The following is a 26,781-nucleotide window of genomic DNA, read 5'->3' on the forward strand; positions in this document are numbered from 1 at the left end:
TGGAACACTGCAGTGCAGACATGATGCTGGTGATTTATTTAAAGGAATGGGAAAAGCTGCAATACATTTCTAAATACCAGTAGGCTTAAGCCAGATACATTCTTATGACCCAAACTGTTACCTACTGCTGGTCATCTCATTTCAAAAACCATATGGATTTTACAGGTTGATAGTCCAACTGTATAAGCTCTCATTGAAATGTAATGTGTACTACGGACAGGAAATAATCTTGTGGTAAAAGCACCAGGTCAGCATTTGACCAAAGGGCTTTAGTGTGGTTACAATATATGGTAGAAGTTGGTCTTCCTGAATAACTTAAAGATAGCGAGATGGCAGCAGGTATAACAAGTGTGTAGGAAATGTACACAAGTAATCCAATTGGGTCAACACGGCATGCAATAAAATGTACTTAATGTCAGTGCAGTATCAAACTAGAACAGCTTTCCTGAAACCCCATCTGGGTTCCCTCACACACCTTTAAAGTACAGTACAACAGTCCTCTCACACACAACACATTAAGGGCTGGGTTCAATCCACATCACGGAAGATCTGCATTAAAATGTAAAGGTAATTTCCGATTGAGCCGACACGGCATTTACCGTGAATGCAGTCTCTGCTACCACAGGAAAATTGGCTATAATTGTCAATCGCAATATAAAGCGGATCTTCAGCGCTACGGATTGAACAGAGTCACACGATCACTTGAAACAGACGGTAAGATAGATATGAGCTAACCTGAAAATACACGTGTTTGCATCCTGAGAGCGAGCGAGCGAAAGGCTTGGGTATTGATCTGTGTGAGAATGCTGTTTAAACCAGTAGGTTTAAAAATAACATTCTGATGTACTGAAAATGTATTGCTACACAGTGTTGCCCCTTTTTACTAGGCCTATATAATCTACATTTAAATATGAAAAACTTATGCTCAGTTCAGTTATGACATCTCTATTTTACGAACACTTAGTTTATAAGAAAAGGGTAGTCTCCAAAGGGCAGACGCTAGATGCAGTGAGTGCTAAGCCTGGAGAAGTGCACGTTGAAGATGTCACAGTCAATTCCATAACTTTTCAGAGCAGTGATCATGTAGTAGGTTAATGAAGTTGTTAAACAGATATCAAATATTTTTGGGGGACCTTGTGCTGTTATTGCTACACATATGAACATGGTTGTGGTGCAATGCGAGTCCTGTTTGCATTGGTTTGCTATGAGGAAATATCTACAAATTGAACACTCAGGGCCAAGAGATAATTCCCTTTTTTTCCATCAGAACACACAGACACAAACAATAAAATTGCACATTCTAATTTTGTCTCAACTTAAGTTGGTTATTTTCCTTTTAATAATGTAGGTAGGTAGAGGCTGTTTGTCAGTTTCCGAGCGGGTGGGACAGGGGCACCTCTGCTTGCTATGACAACCAGGTCAGAGGTCAGGGAAGCGACTGGGGTCCTCCTTGTAGTCCGCTGGGATGGAGAAGATGGACTCCTCAAAGTCATCGTAGCGAAACTCTTGGAAGGTGACCGTCGCTGTGATAGTGGGGAACACAGGGATGTCTGGAACACAAAAATAAGAGGGATTGTTTCTGCCGTTTAATATGTCAGTTTCTTCATAATTTTACAATATTTCATTTTATTTTAACTTATAAATCAAATCAGCCATGTGGCCACATAACGTACAGTGCATTCGGAAAGTATTCAGACCCATTAACTTTTTCCACATTTTGTTACGTTACAGCCTTTTCTACAATGGATTAAATAAAATAAAATCCTCATCAATCGACACACAATACCCTATAACGATAAAGCAAAAACAGATTCACAGAAATGTTTGCAAATTTGTTCAAAATTAAAAACTCAGTACTTTGTTGAAGGACCTTTGGCTGCAACTACAGCCGTGAGTATTCTTGGGTGTGACGCTACACGCTTGGCACACCTGTATTTGGGGAGTTCCTCCAATTCTTCTCTACAGATCTTCTCAGATCAGGTTGGATGGGGAGCGTCCCTGACCAAGGCCCTTATCTCCCGATTGCTCAGTTTGGCCAGGCGGCCAGGAAGTGTCTTGTAAGAATCAAGTTGTAGAAACATCTCAAGTATGATCAATGTGACAGGACGCACCTGAGCTCAATTTCGAGTCTCATAACAAAGGGTCTGAATACTAATGTAAATAAAGGTTAAAAAAATATACATTTTAGAATTAAGGCTGTAATGTAACAAAATGTGGAAAAAGTCAAGGGGTCTGAATACTTTCCAAGTGCAATGTATACTGAACAAAAATATAAACGCAACATGAAACAGTTGCAGATCATATAGTGAAATCAGTCAATTGAAATAAAGTCATTAGGCCCTAATCTATGGATTTCACATGACTGGGAAGACAGATATGAATCTGTTGGTCACAGATACCTTTAAAAAAAAAAAAGGTAGGGGCTTGGATCAGAAAACCAGTCTGTATCTGGTGTGACCACCATTTGCTTCATGCAGCTCGACACATCTCCTTCACATAGAGTTGATCAGGCTGTTGATTGTGGCCTGTGGAATGTTGTCCCACTCCTCTTCAATGGCTGTGTGAAGTTGCTGGATATTGTCGGGAACTGGAACGCGCTGTCGTACACGTCGATCCAGAACATCCGAAACATGCTCAATGGTTGACATGTCTGGTGAGTATGCAGGCCATGGTAGAACTGGGACATGTTCAGCTTCCAGGAACTATGTACAGATCCTTGCGACACGGGCCTGTGCATTATCATGCTAACATGAGGTGATGGCGGTGGATGAATGGCACAACAATGGGCCTCAGGATCTCGTCACGGTATCTCTGTGCATTCAAATTGCCATCGATAAAATGCAATTGTGTTCATTGTCCGTAGCTTTTGCCTGTCCATACCATAACCCCACCGCCACCATGGGGCACTCTGTTCACAACGTTGACATCAGCAATCGCTCTCCCACACAACACCATACACTTGGTCTGCTGTTGTGAGGACGGTTGGACGTACTGCCAAATTCTCCAAAATGATGTTGGGAAATATCTAGTCAGTTGTATAACGGAATGCCTTCAACTGAAATGTGTTTTCCGCATTTAACCCAACTCCTCTGAATCAGAGAGGTGCGGCAGACTGCCTTAATCGACATCCACGTCTTCGGCACCCGGGGAACAGTGGGCTCAGGGGCAGAACGGCAGATTTTTACTGTGTCAACTTGGGGATTCGATCCAGCAACCTTTCGGTTACTGGTCCAACGCTCTAACCGCTAGGCTACCTGTCGCCCTGGAGGTGGCTTATGGTAGAGAAATTAACATTAAATTATCTGGCAGCAGCTCTGGTGGAAATTCTTGCAGTCAACATGCCAGTTGCACGCTCCCTCAACTTGAGACATCTGTTGCATTGTGTTTTGTGACAAAACTGCACATTTTAGACTGGACTTTTACTGTTACCAGTACAAGGTGTACCTGTGTAAAGATCATGTTGTTTAATCAGCTTCTTGATATGCCACACCTGTCAGGTGGATGGGATTATCTTGGCAAATGAGAAATGCTCAAATTTCTGCCCAAAATCTGAGAGAAATAAACTTTTTGTGCTTATGAAAAATTTCAGGGATACTTTATTTCAGCTCATGAAACATGGGACCAACATTTTATATGTTGCATTTATATTTTAGTTCAGTGTACAATATATTCATACCAAGCTTGACTGGAAACCCAGGAGGAAGCTTCATCTGAACAAATTCTCTTAGTTTGTTGAAATGTTTGAATGGGGCTATGACCTCCAATACATTCAGTAACCTGGAAAAGGACAGAAAAAAGGGTCAGTGCCAAACACTTATTTTGAATTGATGTTTGCATTATTCAAACAGTACATTACTAGCCTAGATCCTATTCAATCAAACTTAAAATGTACCTAAAATCAAGAGGCCTTCCAAAAGCATTTGCTAGACAATAACTTTTCTGAATAGGCGATCTGCATCCGCCTAATATACATTTAATCAGAATCTGTGTGCACAATAACGATAAATACATGGAGGTTTCCAAATGCACTACAGTCAGTGGTGAGACTGATGAGAGACCACTAGCCAATAAGAGGAGGGATTCTACTCACGACTCAATGCCCAGAGGGAAGTCCTGGCTCATGGCTACGGTCGCTTTGAAGTTCTTCTTGCTCTCCTTACACACAAGCTCTCTCCCAAGATGAGGTGCCCTGGGGATGAACACACACACAAACACGCTAAGTCAGCACCATTGGCATATACGTTTGGAGATTTAATAGTAAGCCACTGCTAGTAACGATATTCAATGAAATAACTCAATAATAAACAGTGGCTTGATATTAATCCGGACAGTAGTGTCATCTGTGACCTTTCTTAAAAGGAATAAAGCAGGGCTTACTTTCCGTGCTCTGCAGAAATGTACTCCTCCCAGGAGATAGTGTTGGGGTCTGGAGCCGTGAGGGACAGCCTTCTCTGAGGCTGAGGGAAAGACAGAGAGGAAGATCACCACATGTATGCATCATAACCACATATCCATATTATGTGCACCAAAACCACACCCACTACTGAAGAAGAGACTAAAGACCCAACGCCACCCTCCCTCCATCCAAGTCCCTCCCTCACCTCATAGTTCTGCTCCACCAGGTTCCCTCCTTTGCTCAGGCTCTCCATGATGGCCTTGTTCCTCAGGACGTCCTCCTCACTCAGATGCTCCCGCCGTTTCCTGGACTCCAGCACCAGGCCGTTCACAGAGTAGAAGTCAGCCAGGAAGTTACCGACTCTCTCCTGCAGGGACAGACACAAGCCAGATGCATAATAAACACTGGTGGCTGCATTATTAATGACACCCTATTCCCTATACAGTACATACAGTGATCACTGTTTTACAGCCTGTGTTCATAATGGCTGCTCAGAGAAACGACCTCTCCTGATTTGTCATAGACGCTTGCTAAAAAACTTTAATGAGCAAGCCTTCCTTCACGAACTGGCCTCTGTTAAATGGTATGGAATCAGCTTGATCCCCTCTGTCGAAGACGCTTGGACTTTTAAACAAATGTTTTCAGTGGTATTGGTAACAAACACGCCCCCATAAAGAAAATTAGAATTAAAAACAGGTTCAGCCCCTGGTTCGACCGTGATCTTGCAGAGTTACTCCACCTCAAGAATTGAGAAGGCTAAAGTTAGTTACTTTAAGGAGCAGTTCTCTCTCTGTGGGTCTAACCCCAAGAAGTTCTGGAAAACGGTTAAAGACCCGGAGAAAAAACCCTTCTCCTCACAGCTGCCCATGTCCCTTAATGTTGATGTGGTTGTTACTGACAAGAAACACATAGCTGAGCTCTTAAATCACCACTTCATAAAGTCAGGATTCCTATTTGACTCAGCCATGCCTCCTCTCCCACCCCTTCTAATGCAACTAGCCCCGATGCTCCTCCCTCCTTTTCCCCTGCCCCGCTACACAGTTTCTCCCTGCAAGCGGTCACTGAGTCAGAGGTGCTCAAGGAGCTCATTAACCTTGACCCCAAATAACCATCTGGGTGAGATGGTTTAGACCCTTTCTTCTTTTAAGGTGGCTGCCCCTATCATCGACAAGCCTAACTCTGACTTTTTTAACCTGTCTCTCCTCTCTGGGGGGGTTCCCATTGCTTAGAAGGCAGCCACGGTCCATCCTGTATTTAAAGGGGTAGACCAAGCTGATCCTAACTGTTATGGGCCTATTTCTATTTTGCCCTCAAAAGTGTTGGAAAAATCAACTGACTGGCTTTCTTGATGTCTATAGTATTCACCCTGATATGCAATATGGTTTCCACTCAGGTTATAGATGTGTCACTGCAACCTTAAAGGTCCTCAATGATGTCACCATTGCCCTTGATTCTAAGCAATATTGTGCTGCTATTTTTATTGACTTGGCCAAAGCTTTTGATACGGTAGACACTTCCATTCTTGTGGGACGGCTAAGGAGTATTGGTGTCTCTGAGGGGTCTTTGGCCTGGTTTGCGAACTACCTCTCTCAAAGAGTGCAGTGCATAAAGTCAGAACACCTGCTGTTTCAGCCACTGTCTGTCACCAAGGGACTAACCCAAGGCTCAATCCTAGGCCCCACGCTCTTCTCAATTGACATCAACAACATAGGTCAGGCAATAGAAAGAGCTCTCATCCATTTATATGCAGATGATACAGTCTTATACTCAGCTGGCCCCTCCCCGGATTTTGTTTTAAATGCTCTACAACAAAGCTTTCTTAGTGTCCAACAAGCTTTCTCTGCCCTTAACCTTGTTCTGAACAAAGGTAATGTGGTTTGGTAAGAAGAATGCCCCTCTCCTCACAGGTGTGATTACTACCTCTGAGGGTTTAGAGCTTGAGGTAGTCACCTCATACAATTACTTGGGAGTATGGGTAGACAGTACACTGTCCTTCTCTCAGCACATTTCATAGCTGCAGGCTAAAGTTAAATCTATACTTGGTTTGCTCTATTGTAATCGCTCCTCTTTCACGCCAGCTGCCAAACTAACCATGATTCAGATGACCTTCCTACCCATGCTAGATTACGGAGACATAATTTATAGATCGGCAAGTAAGGGTGCTCTCGAGTGGCTAAATGTTCTTTACCATTCGGCCATCAGATTTGCCACCAATGCTCCTTATAGGACACATAACTGCACTCTATACTCCTCTGTAAACTGGTGATCTCTGTACACCTGTTGCAAGACCCACTGGTTGATGCTTATTTATTAAACCCTCTTAGGCCTCACTCCCCCCTATCTGAGATATCTACTGCAGCCCTCATCCTCCACATACAACACCCAGTCACATTCTGTTAAAGGTCCCCAAAGCACAGACATCCCTGGGTCGCTCGTCTTTTCAGTTCGCTGCAGTTAGCGACTGGAACGAGCTGCAACAAACACTCAAACTGGACAGTTGTATCTCAATCTCTTCATTCAAATACTCAATCATGGACACTCTTACTGACAGTTGTGGCTGATTTTCATGATGTATTGTTTTCTCTACCTTCTTGCCCTTTGTGCTGTTGTCTGTGCCCAATAATTTGTGTACCATGTTATGTGCTGCTACCATGTGCTGCTGCCATGTGGTGTTGCTACCATGTTGTTGTCATGTGCTGCTACCATGCTGTGTTGTCATGTGTTGCTGCCTTGCTATGTTGTTGTCTTAGGTCTGTCTTTAGGTAGTGTTGTGTTGTCTCTCTTGTCGTGATGTGTGTTTTGTCCTATATTTATATTTTATTTTACATTTTTAATCCCAGCTCCCGTCCCTGCAGGAGGCCTTTTGCCTTATGGTAGGCCGTCATTGTAAATAAGAATTTGTTCTTAACTGACTTGCCTAGTTAAATAAAGGTTAAATAAATATAAATAAACACAGCTTATGATCAAAGACCAATTGTATTATTCCCTCTATATTCCAGTGACCCCTCCACCTCTCCCCACATTCTGCTGTGTTTCAACAAAATAAATTGCCTACTGAACAGGACCGGGAGGGGCGCTTACAGTCTTGTCCTCCCTGAAGAGCCAGCCGATCTGACTGCGGGAGAAGGTGATAGACTTGGTGGACAGGGTGGCAGAATAGACATCACTGCTCATCAGGATGTCCACCTCCTCCTCAGTCTCCATCTCAGACTCCTGCAGGGACACAATCAGGCAGTCGTCATAATTAACATCATAATGACATCACAGAATTCAATAGGTCCCATTATCTTTATGGGTGACATGGTGAAAAGAGAACTTCCACACACATTAGATTCCAGAAGAAAAGAAATATGATCCATTGTAACAATAGCTGAGCTTTCAATCAATCAACCTTTGCCAGGGCAATACAAACATTCGTGTAAGGTTGGGTAGCTTGGAGAACATGGTACCAGACCATATAGATCACATTCATGTGAGGTTGGGTGGTTTGGAGGACATGGGACCAAACCATATAGATCACCTCGTGATGTATCCGCTGGTACACCTTCTGCTCATTGTCCAGGACATAGAAGGACTTGGAGGGCGGAGCGTCTCCGTTAAAGATGAAGCTGAGGTCTCCTCTCTGACACTTCATATCTGAGAAGTCTATCAGAGTTGTGTCCAGTCTGTCAAAGGAGAAAGAGTGTAATGGGTTAACTCTGGGAGATGAGTGGTTGCACACGCCAGCTATAATCCTCACAACTTGTAGCTGGCGTCTGTGTCAAACGTGTATGTGATGCCTTACCTGATGTTGATCCCCTGCTTGTAGATCTTGCAGGTATCAGATGGCAAAATACGGGAGAGCAAGGGCACTATGAGACACGAGAAATAAAATGTAATGATCAACAGTAGTTAACGGATAAGATTCATTAAGATAAACTGCAGAGATAATATTTGGTATCATTATGTGGTATATAAATGAACATGGCCAGTGGCTAGCCAATGCATGGTCTTTAAAGGGATAGTTATCTAATTCCCCAGAGTCAGATGAACTCGTGGATACAATTGTTGTGTCTCTGTATCCAGTATGATGAAGTTAGAAGTAGTTTCGCCAGCCAATGCTAACTAGCTTAGGGCAAAGATGAAGTCTTCAGGTACAGCTAGACTTCCAGTCGTTGCACGAGACCAGTGGTTCTCAAACTGTGGGGCCCTCCCCAAAGGGTCGGCAGTGGGTGTCAGCCCCCCATCAATTTTTACTTTTATTTTTGAAAGGAACTCAGTCTGGCTTTAAACTTAATCCTGAAAGTTGTAATAGTAGAAAGTACGTGGTGCAATATCGAAACTGGTTAGTGCATCGTCAGTTCCTCGTCACGTTAGTAATTGCATATCTTGTCAGAAATGTCCAGATCAATTAGCCCATGTCAGCTACTAATTTTATATTAGGCCATATACAGTTGCAGTCGGAAGTTCACATACCCTTAGCCAAATACATTTAAACTCAATTCCTGACATTTAATCCTAGTAAAAATTCCCTGTCTTAGGTCAGTTAGGATCACCACTTTATTTTAAGAATGTGAAATGTCAGAATAATAGTAGCGAGAATGATTTATTTCAGCTTTTATTTCTTCCATCATATTCCCAGTGGGTCAGAAGTTTACATACACTCAATTAATATTTGAATATATTTAAATTGTTTAACTTGGTTCAAACGTTTTGGGTAGCCTTCCACAAGCTTCCCACAATAAGTTGGGTGAATTTTGTCCCATTCCTCTTGACACAGCTGGTGTAACTGACTCTCTCTGACACTTTTTCAGTTCTGCCCACAAATGTTCTATACGATTGAGGTCAGGGCTTTGTGATGGCCACTCTAATACCTTGACTTTGTTGTCCTTAAGCCATTTTGCCACAACTTTGGAAGTATGCTTGGGGTCATTGTCCATTTGGAAGACCATTTGCGACCAAGCTTTAACTTCCTGACTGATGTCTTGAGATGTTGCTTCAATATATCCACATAATTTTCCTCCCTCATGAAGCCATCTATTTTGTGAAGTGCACCAGCCTCTCCTGCAGCAAAGCACCCCCACAACATGATGCTGCCACCCCCGTGCTTCACGGTTGGGATGGTGTTCTTCGGCTTGGAAGCCTCCCCATTTTTCCTCCAAACATAATGATGGTCATTATGGCCAAACAGTTCTATTTTTGTTTCATCAGACCAGAGGACATTTCTCCAAAAAGTACGATCTTTGTCCCCATGTGCAGTTGCAAACCGTAGTCTGGCTTTTTTATGCCGGTTTTGGAGCAGTGGCTTCTTCCATGCTGAGTGGTCTTTCAGGTTATGTCGATATAGGACTCGTTTTACTGTGGAGATAGATACTTTTGTACCTGTTTCCTCCAGCATCTTCACAAGGTCATTTGCTGTTGTTCTGGGATTGATTTGCACTTTTCACACCAAAGTATGTTAATCTCTAGGAGACAGAATGCGTCTCCTTCATGAGCGGTATGACAGCTGTGTGGTCCCATGGTGTTTATACTTGCGTACTATTGTTTGTACAGATGAAGGTGGTACCTTCAGGCATTTGGAAATTGCTCCCAAGGATGAACCAGACTTGTTGAGGTCTACACATTTTTTTCTGAGGTATTGGCTGATTTCTTTTGATTTTCCCATGATGTCAAGCAAAGAGGCACTGAGTTTGACGGTAAGGCCTTGAAATACATCCACATGTACACCTCCAATTGACTCAAAATTTCTGACCCACTGGAATTGTGATACAATGAATTATAAGTGAAATAATATGTCTGTAAACAATTGTTGGACTAATTACTTGTGTCATGCACAAAGTAGATGTCCAAACCGACTTGCCAAAACTATAGTTTGTTAAGAAGAAATTTGTGGAGTGGTTGAAAAACAAGTTAATGACTCCAACCTAAGTGTATGTAAACTTCTAGCGCTAATGCCAGTTAGCATTGGCTCGCAAAACTACCTCTAACTTATTTTTGTAGCAACACACAGAAGCATCCAGGGTCAATACCATTCGAGACCCCTCCCACAGCCCCCAGAAGAAGAAAAAAATAAAATAAAATGTATTCCATTCCCCACCCCCAAGAACCCCCCCAATGCACCAACAATAAAGAGAATGAACTATAGAGAAAAAAAGACAGAAGAAAACAGCAAACACTACAAAAAGAAAAGAAGAAAAAAAATAAAGTTAAACAAAGGACATCAAGGACAACTAAAATCATAACAGCAATGCCAACTGTATATATTTGTATGTATGTCTGGCACTATTACATGTATGTGTCAACTATCCTGTGATGGATAACATACAATTTCAGAGGAATAACCTTTTGAGGCTATTGAATCTTTTCAGCCTGGAAAAACCCCAGGGCTTAATGGCATATCAGCCTTCGCACTGATCTTTCTGTACATTTGTTAATTATCCATTTTATTTGGAAATAATTCCTGAATGTAATATTCATTCAGTGGGAGAGGATGAGACGGAAAAGAGAACATCTGCCTAAAATAATTAGTTTCCTCTATTAAAATATAATTAGGATAATCATAGATGACTCCGTCTAAAGGTAAAGAGATTCTGCAAAGGCATTTTAGTGTTAGTGTTCTGTATTGGAGATTCAGGAAGAATTTTGTGCATTTTTCTATCCAGTTTGCTTTATTTTTGTAATAGATTACATTAGAACGTTCTTGAATAAGTTCCACAAGTTATTCTTGTTTATCCTCTAACTTATTTTGTATCTCATTAGTATCGTTATTATTAGTTCATGTATTTCCCTTGTTAGTCTGGTCTCTTTAGACAGAAACGGCTTTTTTATTATTGATGAATATTGAATTGAACGACCTCTGAAGGTACATTTAAAGGTATCCCAAACATTAAGGGGATTTGCTGAACCTATATTATACTGGAAAAAAATCAGTTATAAATTATTTTGTCTTAGGTAAAAATAAGTTGTCCTCCAGTAAACTTTGATTACATTTCCAATGTCCACGTGGAAAATCTATAAGTTATGTGAATGCCAATTAGATGATGATCCCATCGCATTATATATCTTATTAAAACCTTTTTGACCTTTGATGCAAGAAAGAAATAGACAAGAAATTAGTCAAGACGACTAGCTTGATTAAGTTTCCTCCATGTTTATCTCACTAGGTCGGGGTTTTTTAGTCTCCAAATATCCACTATTTCTAATGTTTTTACAGTTCCCATACTTTCTTTTTTTGTAACCTGAAGTCCCTGTAGAATTTAGTACAGCCATGGTGTTATGGAGCTGTCTCGGAATAGCTGTTCATCTATAAAGACGGTCCACAATGAGAAAGGCACGCTTACCCTTCTCCCTTTGTTGCCTTTGTACCGGATACAGTCTCTTACGATGTTTGTTTATCTCCCTTGGAAATTGGTCATTGAGACTGAATTTGGTCCTTTTAAGCTCCCTTCCCCTGCTTTTGATTAGCTCCTTTTGTTGGTAGTGTTTAAACATTGTGATGATCGGATGATTGGTCGGGGACCCGTAGGTCTCGCGCCCTCTGGATTATTGGATGCGTCCCCAGGAATCCCAGAAAAAAATGATTTTCACACATGCTATGTATGACTTTGTATGTCTAGTACTAACTCCATCATCACCCTGTTTTCCCCGAGTAGACAATCCATGTAGGAATTGTGGATTTTTACCTTGGCTGTGAGTGTCTTGTTTTCTCCTTGGAGTGTGAGAATTTCACTCTGGCTAAACTCCAAACTCCCCCTCAGCCCTGCTACCTCCTCACACAATTTTCCAGCGCTGCATGGATTCCAGCCAGAGCACTAGCCTCTACTTCAACGGCAAGTAAATTGTCCGTGTCTGTAGATAAATCTGTTTTTCTTTTTTTTGTCAGGTTAAAGTTATTTTGTGAGGGAGTATGTTGTTCCTCCATAGCGTAAAGCTGTTGGTACTCGTTGATTTACCTCAGGATCTCCTTAGTATCCAGGTTGGCTCTTTACTGCAACCAGTTGTTTTACAAAAAGATAACAATGAGTCTTTCCCACGATGACGACAGGTGTCTGTAGTACAGCCAGCTAGCACTCGCGGAATCCATGCAAAAAAATGTAACACAAACTTGCAGTCCCAGTCGTAAAGGCTTACCGCGTCATGGAATCCTTAGCAACAAAACTTTAGTTCTGATTAAAATCTATTTAATGAAACAATTTTAATATAAACAACAAACCGAGTGTAGACAGTACAATGTTCTGTTGTGCCTTTTGTCACTGAAATATTACATGAATACACATTAGGCATGGCAAAATGTGTAGAATTGCATGAAAATTAGCTTTAAAACTGCAAAATTGTTCTTTGCACCCCATGACAAATGTTGAGAATGGCAGGAAATAATCTTTAAACCTGCAAAATTCTCTCCACTAACAAGAGGGGTGTGAACAGTTTGTGTCATGAACAGTGCTTGTGCCCATAGAAATATATGTGGAACGTGCCGAATATTCCCCAATGCTGGAAGGGGGGCCCCCGAATATAAACCCCTGTGCTAAGCTAGTGCCAGTTAGCATTGGCTCGCAAAACTACCTCTAACTTTTTTTAAACATTTTTTTAATTGACTATCCAAAACATACAATGTACTTGCAGTGAAGCCGCTCAACAACTACACCATACCGGTCATCCAACAGACTCCCATTCATAGTGACACACATAAGCATCGAGGGTCAATGCCCTGCTCAAGGGTACGTTGACAGATCTCCCACCAGGCCAAAAAACGCGAACCCGAACCCTCCAAGATCCCCCCACAGTTCTCCAATAGCTGTCTGTCAACAATTTGAGACCCCCCCATGAAGCATTGGCTCGCAAAACTACCACTAACTTCTTTCATATTGCACGCAGAGACATAAAAAAACAAAATCCCGAACAATCTCTTTAACAAATCCCTGAGCCGAAAGAGCACCACAAACCCTCTAAACAATTAACACACCACACTCACAGCCAAGATAGAACGGTAACAGACCATGTATTTGTATTTTTAAATACAGGCTATTAGATTGGAGAATGAAACTACCTGGCGAAGGTGTCCTGCACTAAGAATAACAATGAATAGAGTGTGTGAAAGGAAATGTTGGCTCGATGCAGCTTATTTTAATGTATTGCATATCATGTAGCGGCAACTCACCCCAACTTTGAAAGTCCCAGTGAAGCTCAAAGTAGAAGTCACCAAGCTATGAAGATTTAAAAAAAAACCCGTTGTACATTATTATATTGTCATGCAAGCAACACACTATCAAACAAAATGCACAAATAAGTTCCTTTATAGCTGTAAATTGTTAAAAGCATTTTAAAAAAGGGGAAAATGTATTTTGGTGCCCTTATTATGCTGAGGTTGGAGAGAAAGATTAAAGAAAGGTATGGACGGATAGTGGTAGTGAACTGATACTACTACTAGCTATGGAACAAACCAACTGAAATTACTGGAACCCTAGATAGATGACCAATTATTAATTTATGAAATAAATTATACAGATAGAGATATTTTGTATGCAAAAAAATATATATATATTATTTTATCCTAATAAAATTGCTGAGAGAAAGAGATTTTGTTTAACAAGTAATATTATTTTTTACCTCAAAAAGGTAGGGGTCAAAATGATTGACACCCCTAAAGATTATTATAAATAAAGTTGCCAAAAGTAAAGTGGTCCCATATTCCAAGCACAAAATGACTTCATGGATTCATTTGCAGTTTGTTTTGGTTGTGTATAAGATTATTTGGTGCCCAACAGAAATTAATGGTAAATAATGCAGTGTCATTTTGGAGCCACCTTAATTGTAAATAAGAATAGAATATGTTTCTAAACAATTCTACATTAATATGGATGCTACCATGATTATAGATAATGATGAATGAATAATGATGAGTGAGAAAGTTAGAGGGTCAAAGAGCCTGCCCCCAAGACATGCTAACCTCTCACCATTACCAATAACAATGGAGATTAGCATGTCTTGGCAGTATGATCTTTGACAAAACTAGCAGCAAATGCATCCAACACGTTTGTAGAGTCACAAGCTTGATGTAGTCACTGTGTGCGAGAAATATGGGACCAAATACTAATACTAAACTTTATTTGTAAGAATCTTTGCGGTGTCAATAATTTTGACCCCTACCTTTTTGAGAAAAAAACATATTACTTGTTAAACAAAATCTCTTTCTCTGAGCAATTGTATTAGTATAAAATAATACAATTTCTCAATTGTTTGGTGCATACAATAGAGGTAGGTATTTGTATTGTTTATTTTATACAGTCGTTATTGCTCATCTTTATCAAGGGGGTCAATAATTTCAGACCAAAAATAGTTTTGGAGATATTCAATTTATTCCACTCTACTGGCAAAAATAAATTAAGCGCAGCTCAAGTACTTTGACAAAGGATCTGTGCACGCCATACATTATGTATAACCGGATGCTGTAGTAGGCTAGCCCAGTTGGCTGTCAAAGCCTCACCTCCTTCAGCGCTCTCAGCAGCTTGGGCCTCTTGTCCGCCACACTCTCTCTGGACTGCTGCTTCAGCTTTCGCAGTATGGCTGTGACTGACGATGGGAGAAGAAGGAGATCACAACAAAGCCATAGCAAGGCACTGCTATACAACACCATACAAGACAAAGCCAATATTTTCCATAGCCTAGATATTCTATATGTGCAAGTTTCTACCCTGAGACCACACACACAGAAGAAGGGAATCCAAGGGCAGATGACCTTGCAAAAAGCAACTTTCAAAAGCGTTACACAACACTAAACCTAAAAGTGAAAGATGAACTTTCTAAACCCACGCTTCAATGACAGTGAGAGGTCTGAGCCAGAGAAGAAAAAGGAGATACCCAGCCAGTCAATGACAGAGTGATAAATCATTCAACCAAGTGATATACTGTAACAGTAATCCAATGGGGTTTTGCCTGATACTACTCTGACTTTAAAACCAAAGTTATCCTACTTACACTTTGTAGTCAATTTTGACAATAGAATACAGTGGGGCAAAAAAGTATTTAGTCAGCCACCAATTGTGCAAGTTGTCCCACTTAAAAAGATGAGAGAGGCCTGTAATTTCCATCATAGGTACACTTCAACTATGACAGACAAAATGAGAGAGAAAAATCCAGAAAATCACATTGTAGGATTTTTAATGAATTTATTTGCAAATTATGGTGGAAAATAAGTATTTGGTCACCTACAAACAAGCAAGATTTCTGGCTCTCACAGACCTGTAGGCTACTCTGTCCAGTAGTATAAAAGACACCTGTCCGTATAAAAGATCAGTATAAAAGACACCTGTCCACAACCTCAAAACAGTCACACTCCAAACTCCACTATGGCCAAGACCAAAGAGCTGTCAAAGGACACCAGAAACAAAATTGTAGACCTGCACCAGGCTGGGAAGACTGAATCTGCAATAGGTAAGCAGCTTGGTTTGAAGAAATCAACTGTGGGAGCAATTATTAGGAAATGGAAGACATACAAAACCACTGATAATCTCCCTCAATCTGGGGCTCCGCGCAAGATCTCACCCCGTGGGGTCAAAATGATCACAAGAACAGTGAGCAAAAATCCCAGAACCACACGGGGGGACCTAGTGAATGACCTGCAGAGAGCTGGGACCAAAGTAACAAAGCCTACCATCAGTAACACACTACACCGCCAGGGACTCAAATCCTGCAGTGCCAAACATGTCCCCCTGCTTAAGCCAGTACATGTCCAGGCCCGTCTGAAGTTTGCTAGAGAGCATTTGGATGATCCAGAAGAAGATTGGGAGAATGTCATATGGTCAGATGAAACCAAAATATAACTTTTTGGTAAAAACTCAACTTGTCGTGTTTGGAGGACAAAGAATGCTGAGTTGCATCCAAAGAACACCATACCTACTGTGAAGCATGGGGGTGGAAACATCATGCTTTGGGGCTGTTTTTCTGTAAAGGGACCAGGACGACTGATCCGTGTAATGGAAAGAATGAATGGGGCCATGTACCGTGAGATTTTGAGTGAAAACCTCCTTCCATCAGCAAGGGCATTGAAGATGAAACGTGGCTGGGTTTTCAGCATGACAATGATCCCAAACACACCGCCCGGGCAACGAAGGAGTGGCTTCGTAAGAAGCATTTCAAGGTCCTGGAGTGGCCTAGCCAGTCTCCAGTTCTCAACCCCATAGAAAATCTTTGGAGGGAGTTGAAAGTCCGTGTTGCCCAGCAACAGCCCCAAAACATCACTGCTCTAGAGGAGATCTGCATGGAGGAATGGGCCAAAATACCAGCAACAGTGTGTGAAAACCTTGTGAAGACGTACAGAAAATGTTTGACCTCTGCCATTGGCAACAAAGGGTATATAACAAAGTATTGAGATAAATCTTTTGTTATTGACCAAATACTTATTTGCAAATAAATTAATTAAAAATCCTACAAATGTGATTTTCTGGAATTTTTTCTAATTTTGTCTGTCATAGTTGAAGTGTACCTAAATGATGAAAATTACAGGCCTCTCTCATCTTTTTAAGTGGGAGAACTTGCACAATCGGTGGCCGACTAAATACTTTTTTGCCCCACTGTATGTTTGACTCATATCGATGCCACACAGGGTGTTTTCTAAATGAAAAGTTATTTTTTAGGGGCAGTTGCTCAAACACTGATGCAGCCAGCAAATCCAGACTGTGACTCTGTGGTGCAGCAGAGTACAAAGGGGAGGCTGCCTATGACATGAGTCACCTTACACACTGCACAGTTAAATACATGCTGAACTTCAGTGATACAACACCCCTAATGATTTTCTGGATGGATTTCAAAAAGTGTGCTATCTTGCAAAGAATTATAATTGGAGTGATATCTCTATCTTCTATCCAGTAACCTTGATCAGTGTGTTGGAAAACTGAGCAGGTCGAGCAACACGTCAACTCTGTTGCCCATAGATAGACTAGCTAGAATGTTGTTTTTTTTTTAAAACATTTTTTTTATTTTTATGTGACGCTTGCATTCAATTGCCCCACACAACAAGCTTCCATTCCTCCTGTCACAAGTGGACAGATTGCTGATTTAAGATGAAATGATCAACCCTGTTACTTTATTTGGCACTTAGACACTTACTATAGTCAAGTTTTATGTAACCTCTTGAGATGGGAAAACATGTTTTTATTAATATATATATATAGAGAGCGACTTACAAATTGGTGCATTCACCTGTAGCGTCATACCCAAGAAGACTCAAGGTTGTAATTGCTGCCAAACGTCCTTCAAAAACCTACAGAGTAAAGGGTCTGAATACGTATGTGAATGTGATATTTCCGTTTTATATATATTTTAAATAAATTAGCTAAAATGTTAAAAAAAAACAGTTTTTGCTTTGTCATTATGGGGTAGTGTGTAGATTGATGCGGGGAAAAAAATATTTTATCAGTTTTAGATTAAGGCTGTAACCTAACAAAATGTGGAAAAATTCAAGGAGTCTGAATACTTCCCGAAGGCACAGTACGACTAATACATGTTTAAACTTTTCATTTTACCACAGTCCCTGGCTAGAGTTTGGCTGCCTTTTCCTGTCCTTGGTGTACTGTGTGGATGGAGCCAAGCTGCTGTCTCCTCCCTGCCCACTGCGATCTGACCTTCCCATGCCTGACCTCTGTCCACAGTCTGCCAAAGCATACTGCAGGACTGGAGACGCATACTAATACATGTTGGGATGACAGGGTCATAGCTCTAACCTGGTCAACATATAACAGGGAATTTAATTGAAGGGAAATAAAGATTTGTAATATATTTTGATATGTAAAAAATTGAATGTTTTATAAACTAGCCTATTTATAATAATGTTTTATATTTTGCAGTTAGATTGTTTTTGCTAACAAGGCATTAAACAGAAAAAAAACTGAGCGAGCTAGTTAAGCCCATTCATCCCTCTACGATACTCTCACCATTAAAAAAAACAGACTCTTCACTTAACTAGCATTCCTAACAAATGCACATAAACAACAAAAAAAAAATGTAACCTGTATTAAGACCTCTAGTTTACAGTGCTGTGTTAAATGCATTAGAAGCATGGGCATTAAAGTGAACAGACAGAGCCAGGGAGCCAGCCAGCTGTAGAGCAGCTCAGTGCCCCTTCAGTCACACTAAGCCCTGGGCCAGGCTGGGTTCCAGGACGTCTGGATGCAGACCGAGCGTGCAGAGAAAGGCCAGCCTACAACCCAACCCCAAAACAGCACCAGAGAGCAATCGGCCAGTCTACAGCCTAACAGGACCCAGTTTCCTGATAGTGATGGAATTTAGGCTTATATGTGTTTGAATGACGCATCATAAAGATAACAACCAAAGACGTCAAAACCATTTCCCTAAACACCATGCAGTCTACCCGTTACAAAGTGAAATGTAACTGTGTCATTACCAGTGGTGGAAAAAGTACCCAATTGAGTAAAAGAGTAACGATGCCTTAATTGAAAATAACTAACTTAAAAGTGAGAGTCTACCGTGAAAATACTACTTGAGTAAGTCTAAAAATATTTGGTTTTAAATATACTTAAAACTTCTTTGGGATCGGTGTCCCTTCCACGGGACGGTTGAGTTAACGTAGGCTAATGCGAGCATGAGATTGTAAGTAACATGAAAATTTCCCAGGACATAGACATATCTGATATCGTCAGAAAGCTTAAAGTCATGTTTATCTAACTGCACTTTCCAATTTACAGTAGCTATTACAGTGAAAGAATACCATGCTATTGTTTGAGGAGTGCACAATTTTGAACATGAAAAGTTATTAATAAACAAATTAGGCACATTTGGGCAGTCTTGATACAAACTTTTGAACAGAAATACAATGGTTCATTGGATCAGTCTAAAACTGTGCACATACACTGGTGCCATCTAGGGGCCAAAATCTAAATTGCACCTGGGCTGGAGTAATACATTATGGCCTTTCTCCTGCACTTCAAAGACGGTACAAAAAAATACAAAAGAACGTTTTTTTTTTTCTTTGTATTATCTTTTATCAGATCTATTGTGTTATATTCTCCTACATTCCTTTCACATTTACATAAACTTAAAATGGTTTCCTTTCAAATGGTATTAAGAATATGCAGAACCTTGCTACAGGCCGTAAGATTTGGGTATGATATTATAGGCGAAATTTGAAAAAAAAGGGGCTAATCCGTAAGAGGATTATGTATCAAAAGTATAAATCATTTCAAATATCTTATTTTAAGCAAATAAAACGACAGTTTCATTATTTATTTATCGATCGCCAGGGGCACATTCCAACACTCAGACATCAATTACAAATGAAGCATGTGTTTAGTGAGTCCACCAGATCAGAGGCAGTAGGGACGACCATAAGTGCATGAATTGGAACATTTTCCTGTGATGCTAAACAGAAAAATTACTTTTGGGTGTCAGGGAAAATATATTCAGTAAAGTACTTTATTTTCTTCAGCAATGTAGGGAAGTAAAAGTAGTCAAAAATATAAATAGTAAAGTACAGATAACCCCCAAAACTACTTAAGTAAAAATACTTAAAAGTACTAAAGTACTTTACACCACTGGTCGTTACAGGATATGTCCCGTGCTGAAAATTATTCCAGAATATATAGGATAAAAAGCATAATGTAGCTCTATAATATATTCAAAGTTTAAAAATAAATATATTAAAAATAAATAAATATAATATATATACGCAAACAGCACCAGTCAAAAGTTTAAACACACCTACTCATTCAAGGGGTTTATTTTTTACTCTTTTCTACATTGTAGAATAATATTGAAGACATCGAACTATGAAAAAACACAAGGAATCATGCAGTAACCAAAAAAGTGTGAAACATATCTTAATATATTGTTTATTTGAGATTCTTCAGGAGCAACCCTTTGCACACTCTTGGCATTCTCTCAACCAGCTTCTTCGGGTAATCACCACATTTCAATTAACAGGTGTGACTTGTTAAAAGTTCAATTGTGGAATTTCTTTCCTTCTTAATGCGTTTGAACAAATGAGTTGTGTGTGACAAGGTAGGGGTGATATACAGAAGATAGCTCTATTTGGTAAAAGACCAAGTCCATAATATGGCAAGAACAGCTCAAATAAGCAAAGAAACGACAGTTGATCATTACTTTAAGACATGAAGGTCAGTCAATAAGGAACATTTAAAATAACTTTGAAAGATTATTCAAGTGCAGTTGCAAAAACCATCAAGCTATATGATGAAACTGACTCTCATGAGGACCGCCACAGGAAAGGAAGAGCCAGAATTACCTCTGCTGCAGAGGATAAGTTCATTAGAGTTACCAACCTTAGAAATTGCAGCCCAAATAAATTCTTCAGGATTCAAGTAACAGACATCTCAACATCAACTGTTCAGAGGAGAGACTATGAGAAATCAGGCCTTTGTGGTCAAATTGCAGCAAAGAAATCACTACTACAGGACACCAATAAGAAGAGACCTGCTTGGTCTAAGAAATATGAAATTAGATGCTGTGGAAATCTGTCCTTTGGTCTGATGAGTCCAAATTTGGTTATTTTCTAGTGACACTTAACCAGCATGGCTATCACAGCATTCTGCAGTGTTACGGAATCCAATCTGGTTTGTGCTTAGTGGGATTATCATTTGTTTTTCACCAGGACAATGACCCAAAACACACCTCCAGGCTGTGTATGAACTATTTGACCAAGAAGGAGTGTGGTGGAGTGCTGCATCAGATGACCCGATCTCAACCCAACTGAGATGGGTCGGGATGAGTTGGACAGCAGAGTGAAGAAAAAGCAGCCAACATGTGCTCAGCATATGTGGGAACTCCGTCAATACTTTTGGGAAAGCATTCCAGGTGAAGCTGGTTGACAGAATGCCAAGAGTGTGCAAAGCTGTCATCAAGGCAAAGGGTGGCTACTTTGACGAATCTCAAATAACAAATATATTTGTTTAACACTTTTTTGGTTACTACATGATTCCATATGTGTTATTTTATAGTTGATGTCTTCACTATTATTATACAATGTAAAAAAAATAAAGCCCCTTGAATGAGTAGGTGTGTCTAAACTTTTGACTAGTACTGTATATTTTTTACACTATGTTTTCCCATCAAAAGAAAAAAGGTTCTGTAGCCTATTATGTATTTAAGTGTTTGTATAATTTAGGTTTGCCATGTGTTATGTATTTTAAGTGTATTGTGTATGCAATGTTGGATTATGTACATTCTGCATTTCTTCAGTTTGTGTCAACTGTGAAAAATAATTAAAGTCGCTCATTGCCACCTTCGCTATATCAACGTGACCTAAAAATAGGATATAATGACAATGGTTTTCGGAATTGCTCAACAAATCATGAATTGTAGCCTATGGCAGGTAGAAATTGAGAATAAAGAATGCCAACATATATTCTACAATTAAATAAACATTAAGTAGCCTAGGCTACAAGTTAAGCCACATTTCCATTGACCTAATAGGATGACCTTTAGGTTATTGGTTAGACTAATGTTTAATGTGTGAGCATTCAGGTAATAGTAGCATATAGGCCTAATAGATACAAATATTGAAGTGGCTCAGATGTAGTCTAATGGCTTAATACTAGGTAGGTCTATCGATTGCACATATATGAAAGTGATGTCAATATATAGCCAAATTTCTGTCAAATTTGTAAAAATTATCCTTACTTCGCTTTTTATAACATTGCAAACGTTTTAGGCTATTTACATGAGGGAACCTGAATCCATTCAAATACAGGATAAACACAAATCTATATAAAGAACTCAGGGATGGAACACCACTGTTCAATTATATCTATATGCAACAAAAACATAAAACGCAACATGTAAAGTGTTGGTCCTATGTTTCATGAGCACAAGCTTATTTCTCTCAAATTTTGTGCACAAATTTGTTCACACCCCTGTTACTGAGCATTTCTCCTATGCCAAAATTATACATCCACCTGGTAGGTGTGGCATTTCAAGAACTGATTAAACAGCATGATCATTACACAGGTGCACCTTGTGCTGGGGACAATAAAAGGCTAAAATGTGCAGTTTTGTCACACAACGCAATGCCACAGAAGTCTCAAGTTGATGGAGTGTGCAATTGTCCACCAGAGCTGTTGCCAGTGAATTGAATGTTAATTTCTTGCCTCCAACACCGTTGTAGAGAATTTGGCAGTACGTCCAACCGACCTCACGTGTAACCACGGCAGCCCAGGACTTCACATCAGCCACCCAGACAGCTGATGAAACTGTGGGTTTGCGCAACAGAAAAAATTCTGCAAAAGCTGTCAGAAACCATCTCAGGGAAGCTCACCTGCGGGCTCAGGGAAGCTCACCTGCGGGCTCGTCGTTCTCATCAGGGTCTTGACCTGACTGCAGGTCGGCGTCGTAACCGACTTCAGAGGGAAAATGCTCACCTTTGATGGCCACTGGCACACTGGAGAAGTGTGCTTTTCACAGATGATTTACGGTTTTAACTGTACCAGGCAGATGGCAGATAGTGTGTATGGCGTTGTGTGGGCGAGCGGTCTGCTGATGTCAACATTGTGAACAGACTGCCCCATGGTGGTGGTGTGGTTATGGTATGGGCAGGCATAAGCTACAGACAACGAACACAATTGCATTTTATTAATGGAAATTTGAACGCACAGAGATACCGTAACGACATCCTGAGGCTCATTCATCCGCCAAACATCCCTCCATGTTTCAGCATGATAATGCACAGCCCAATGTCGCAAGGATCTGAACACTAATTCCTGGAAGCCGGAAATGTCCCAGTTTTTCCACGGCCTGCAAACTAACCAGACATGTCACACATTGAAAATGTTTGGTATACTTTGGATCGACGTGTACGACACCATGTTCAAGTTCCCACCAATATCCAGGACATTGAGAAGTAGGACAATATTCCACAATCAACAGCCTGATCAACGGCCCTACTTTTTTTTAAAGGCATCTGTGACCAACAGATTCATATCTGTATTCCCATTCATGTGAAATCCATAGATTAGGACCTAATGAATTTATTTCAAATGACTGATTTCCTAATATGAAATGTAACTCAGTAAAATATAAAAATTGTTGCATGTTTTGTTTGCAGGAGATATTGGCAATATATCCTCCATACACCAGCTTTGAGGCATTATCCCTTTTATACAATGGGTAAGCAACATATTCAAATAATGATTGACATATTTTCATTAAAAACGTTATTTTAATTAAATGTATTCATAGTATTTCATCCTTCAACAAGATATAGTCCTGACACAAATCTATGGTTGCTAGAGTCGTTGAGTCTTTTTGTTCTGCATCTATGGACGTTCGTTCTAGTCGTTCGTTCTAAATGTTCCATTGCCATACTGTCTGGCAACGTTCTTATCCCTTACTTGCTAGCTAACAAACTACTGCGAACTTAGTCAGCCAGAATAACAGCAAAGTAGCTGCATTTGCATAAACTGTTTTCTAGTGATATTTATTTGGATACATCCATAACAATAAGCTGATGAGGCATGATTTCGCCTGGCATAGAAAATGTGCTCAATCGTAAGGACAATGTTGTTCAGAGGAGCTAGCCAACAACAAAACTACAGTTAGACAATCACTTCAAACTGAAGCTGGAAAGATTATCAGCGTTTTGTTTGAACTTTTTTCAATTGAAATTTTTTGTATATATATATAGATAAAAATGATGCCAGCGGAAACATGATTTGGACTGGCTGAGAAACGCTGCCTGCCTGTCTCATCCTGACTCACGACACATTCATTACTATGGGACAGCAGGAGATTCAATTTGAATATTGAAACAATGTTGCAAATGTGGGAGAGACAGAGAGCAAGGTTTATTCAAATCTCCACTGTTGAAAACTAAATGTTAGTCTAAAAGAAATATTAAATAATGTCTAGATGCTTTTTATAGTGGAGATCAAGTTTATAAGTTGCTTGGTTGGGCTGATGAGACAACGGATTACGAAGTCAGATGGAACAGAGTAAATAGGCATTTTAACGTCATAGAGTTAGCCGGTGGCAACATGTGGAATAAAACCGTCTGGAATGCGGTTTTAACTATTCAGGACTAGACCCTTCCGTTGTATAATACTGTATAAAACCATAGCTTGTCTCTCCCTGACAAGAGGAATCATAGCTCGTCTCTCGCTGACAAGAGGAATCATAGTTTGCCAGTCGCGATATAAAAAAGGGTTGAGGAACACTGCTTTGGATAGAAAATACCCCAGATCCTTACTCATCTGTCGGTCTCCATAGCTGATGGCCTCTGCCAGGGGGCTCCAGCCCTGGGCATTCTTCACCTTCACAGGGGCATTATGGGCCAGGAGTAGGAGGGCACACTCTGCAGCACAAACAAACATCACAATTGATCAAACATCATCAAGCTACTTTTAGATGAATTGTTTTTGTTTTCAAATCTAAGTCAATCACCCGTCTCCATGGTCTTTATACTTGGACATTGAATACTCATTTCTGTAGTTAATGACGATAACAGTATATTGGGTCAAGTAACAAGACGTCTACTGACCCGAAGGGCGTTCGATATGGGACCAGCCACTACTATGAGACTACTAGACTATGTAACACACTGCAGTCTGCAGAGATCAGACAGGATGATCTCAGTACAGTAGGACGGGAATTTATCCCAGAAGAAATCCACATGGAGGATTTACTAGAGGAGAGCTGGAGAACATGTTGATTATGTTATGTGAATGGCAAAAAACATGGCTGGTAGGATGACTTGGAGACATGCCAGAGGTGGGGCATAATGCCCTGCAACATGGCACATCTTCTGTGTCATTTCCTGGTCTTAGGCTTATGGTGCTTTCGAGCTAACTGGGAACTCAGGAAAAAAAAAATTGGTCAAATCATGACGTCAGTGATCTTCAGGTCGGACCTCTAAAAAGATGCCAGAGTATCCGAGTTGGATGACAGATCAAATACATTTTTCCCCAGTCGGAGCTTGTTTTTTTCCTAGCTCCTAGTTGTCTTGAACACATTTAAGTCGTAGATTTCAGAGTTCCCAGTTGTTTTGAATGTGGCATTAGGCCAGAGATGAGAGTATGGGCCAAATAATCCTGTCAAACTCTGGTGTCATGTAGTAGTTTAGAGGAAAGTAGTACAGAAGTAGAAGTCAGTCTGCTCCAAATGGGAAACAGTTGTTTGCATGTCTCGGTCCTGTTCAAATAGGTCTATGTATCTGTTATTCTCCATATCAGATATTCTTGATTACCAGAAGTAAAAGCCCTTACCTTTGTGACCCATCATCACAGCTACGTGAAGAGGTGTGTTTCCTAGAAAGAGAGAGAATGACCAGTTATGAGATTATTGATGTCACAGATGGTGCAGGTGCACATGGGCAATGTTTATGTTTAACTCAACACAGCTAGTAAGCAAGTACTGACTATGTTAGTCAAAAAAGTGTCAGCTAAAATGTAATGGATACAAAACTAGAAGTGATAACCTATGCGGGTTCCTATTCCATGTACTAAATTCGGGTTACCATGCACACTCACCATGCACATCTTTCTGGGAGATGTTCTGGGTCCGAATGAGTGAGGACAAGCGACGCACATCTCCTCTGAACACACATTCGTGAACAGGGAATTCCAAATTCAAGTCCTCATTACCATTGGTTAGAATGATGGGATTCTTGTTATAGTCATCGATGATAGTACCAACTGATTGATTGGCATTGGTATTGTTTGCATTGATATTCGATAGCTGCTGCTGCAGTGCCACAGGTTTCACCGTCTTGTTATGGTTCTTGTTTGATTTGTACGTGATGGCGGTACCGTTGGGGGTTGGAGAGGTTATTGTTCCATTTGTAGATTCATCAAATGTTTCCATTAACGTTATAGACCCATCCTTACTAGGCTTGTTGTTATGGTCTTTCCGCAATGTGCGAATCTTTTCCCCGGTCATGATTTAACGTTACTAGCCAGCAAGGAGACTAGCTACTTCAGATGAATATTGTATTATGTTGACTATCGTTGTCAATGACAGCTGCAATAGCTACCTTAATAGCTAGCTATTTGCCTAACCTAGGTAGCTAGATTGCAGTTTTTCAACCATATAATGGATGTGGGGGTTACAACAGAAACAACACACACGTAAAACCAAAACAACTGGAAAAGATACTCTCAAGATCGTTAACACACGATTAAGAATGAAAATAACAAATTATTCGGCGACATCCTTGATAAAACTCGTTTCAAAATGTCCCAATTGCATCTTGCAGTGCGGTAGTTTGCTTGCTAACGTTTGCTCGCAAGATTAGAAACCTTCCGATTGAAAAGCGTTCTTAATACTTCAGTGGTGAAAAGACCATCTGCCATCTTCCGCGTAGTATCTCGCGAGAATAAAAAGCATCAAAACCACATTCCTTAGGTATCGCGATAATTAGTTGAACAGCATCTTTTATTTTTTAGAAA

General features: G+C 40.3%; 1 protein-coding gene across 2 annotated transcripts; it reads right to left on the reverse strand.

Annotated features, from left to right (window-relative positions):
• Positions 1 to 13: 13 nt before the first annotated feature.
• On the reverse strand, positions 14 to 26,701 carry LOC118401980 (ankyrin repeat domain-containing protein 13C-like). Of its 2 annotated transcripts, XM_035799730.2 has the most exons (13): positions 25,864 to 26,700; positions 25,600 to 25,641; positions 24,585 to 24,689; positions 14,859 to 14,944; positions 13,533 to 13,578; positions 8,181 to 8,247; positions 7,917 to 8,061; positions 7,478 to 7,609; positions 4,602 to 4,763; positions 4,378 to 4,457; positions 4,091 to 4,189; positions 3,677 to 3,777; positions 14 to 1,550 (listed from the first exon to the last, which is right to left on the reverse strand). In XM_035799730.2, the coding sequence occupies exons 1-13, from the start codon at positions 26,270 to 26,272 to the stop codon at positions 1,420 to 1,422; spliced, it is 1,605 nt and encodes a 534-aa protein (XP_035655623.1). In that variant the 5' UTR covers positions 26,273 to 26,700; the 3' UTR covers positions 14 to 1,419. The 2 variants fall into 2 exon arrangements, with proteins under 2 accessions (XP_035655623.1, XP_035655624.1); XM_035799731.2 differs by lacking the exons at positions 13,533 to 13,578; positions 14,859 to 14,944 and having other exon boundaries at positions 25,864 to 26,701.
• Positions 26,702 to 26,781: the final 80 nt, after the last annotated feature.

This window comes from Oncorhynchus keta, chromosome 23 (assembly GCF_023373465.1).
Source record: "Oncorhynchus keta strain PuntledgeMale-10-30-2019 chromosome 23, Oket_V2, whole genome shotgun sequence".
In the NCBI taxonomy this organism is placed as follows: domain Eukaryota; kingdom Metazoa; phylum Chordata; class Actinopteri; order Salmoniformes; family Salmonidae; genus Oncorhynchus; species Oncorhynchus keta.

Bases quoted from the DNA above. Each gene is read 5' to 3' on its own strand.
- LOC118401980 (XM_035799730.2), bottom strand. From the start codon at position 26,272: ATGACCGGGGAAAAGATTCGCACATTGCGGAAAGACCATAACAACAAG. The intron at 7,610-7,916 runs GTGATCTATATG...GTGTCCCTGCAG, and splicing joins ACCAGCGGATACATCACGAG to GAGTCTGAGATGGAGACTGA. The intron at 4,764-7,477 runs GTAAGCGCCCCT...CTGTCCCTGCAG, and splicing joins TCTTCAGGGAGGACAAGACT to GAGAGAGTCGGTAACTTCCT.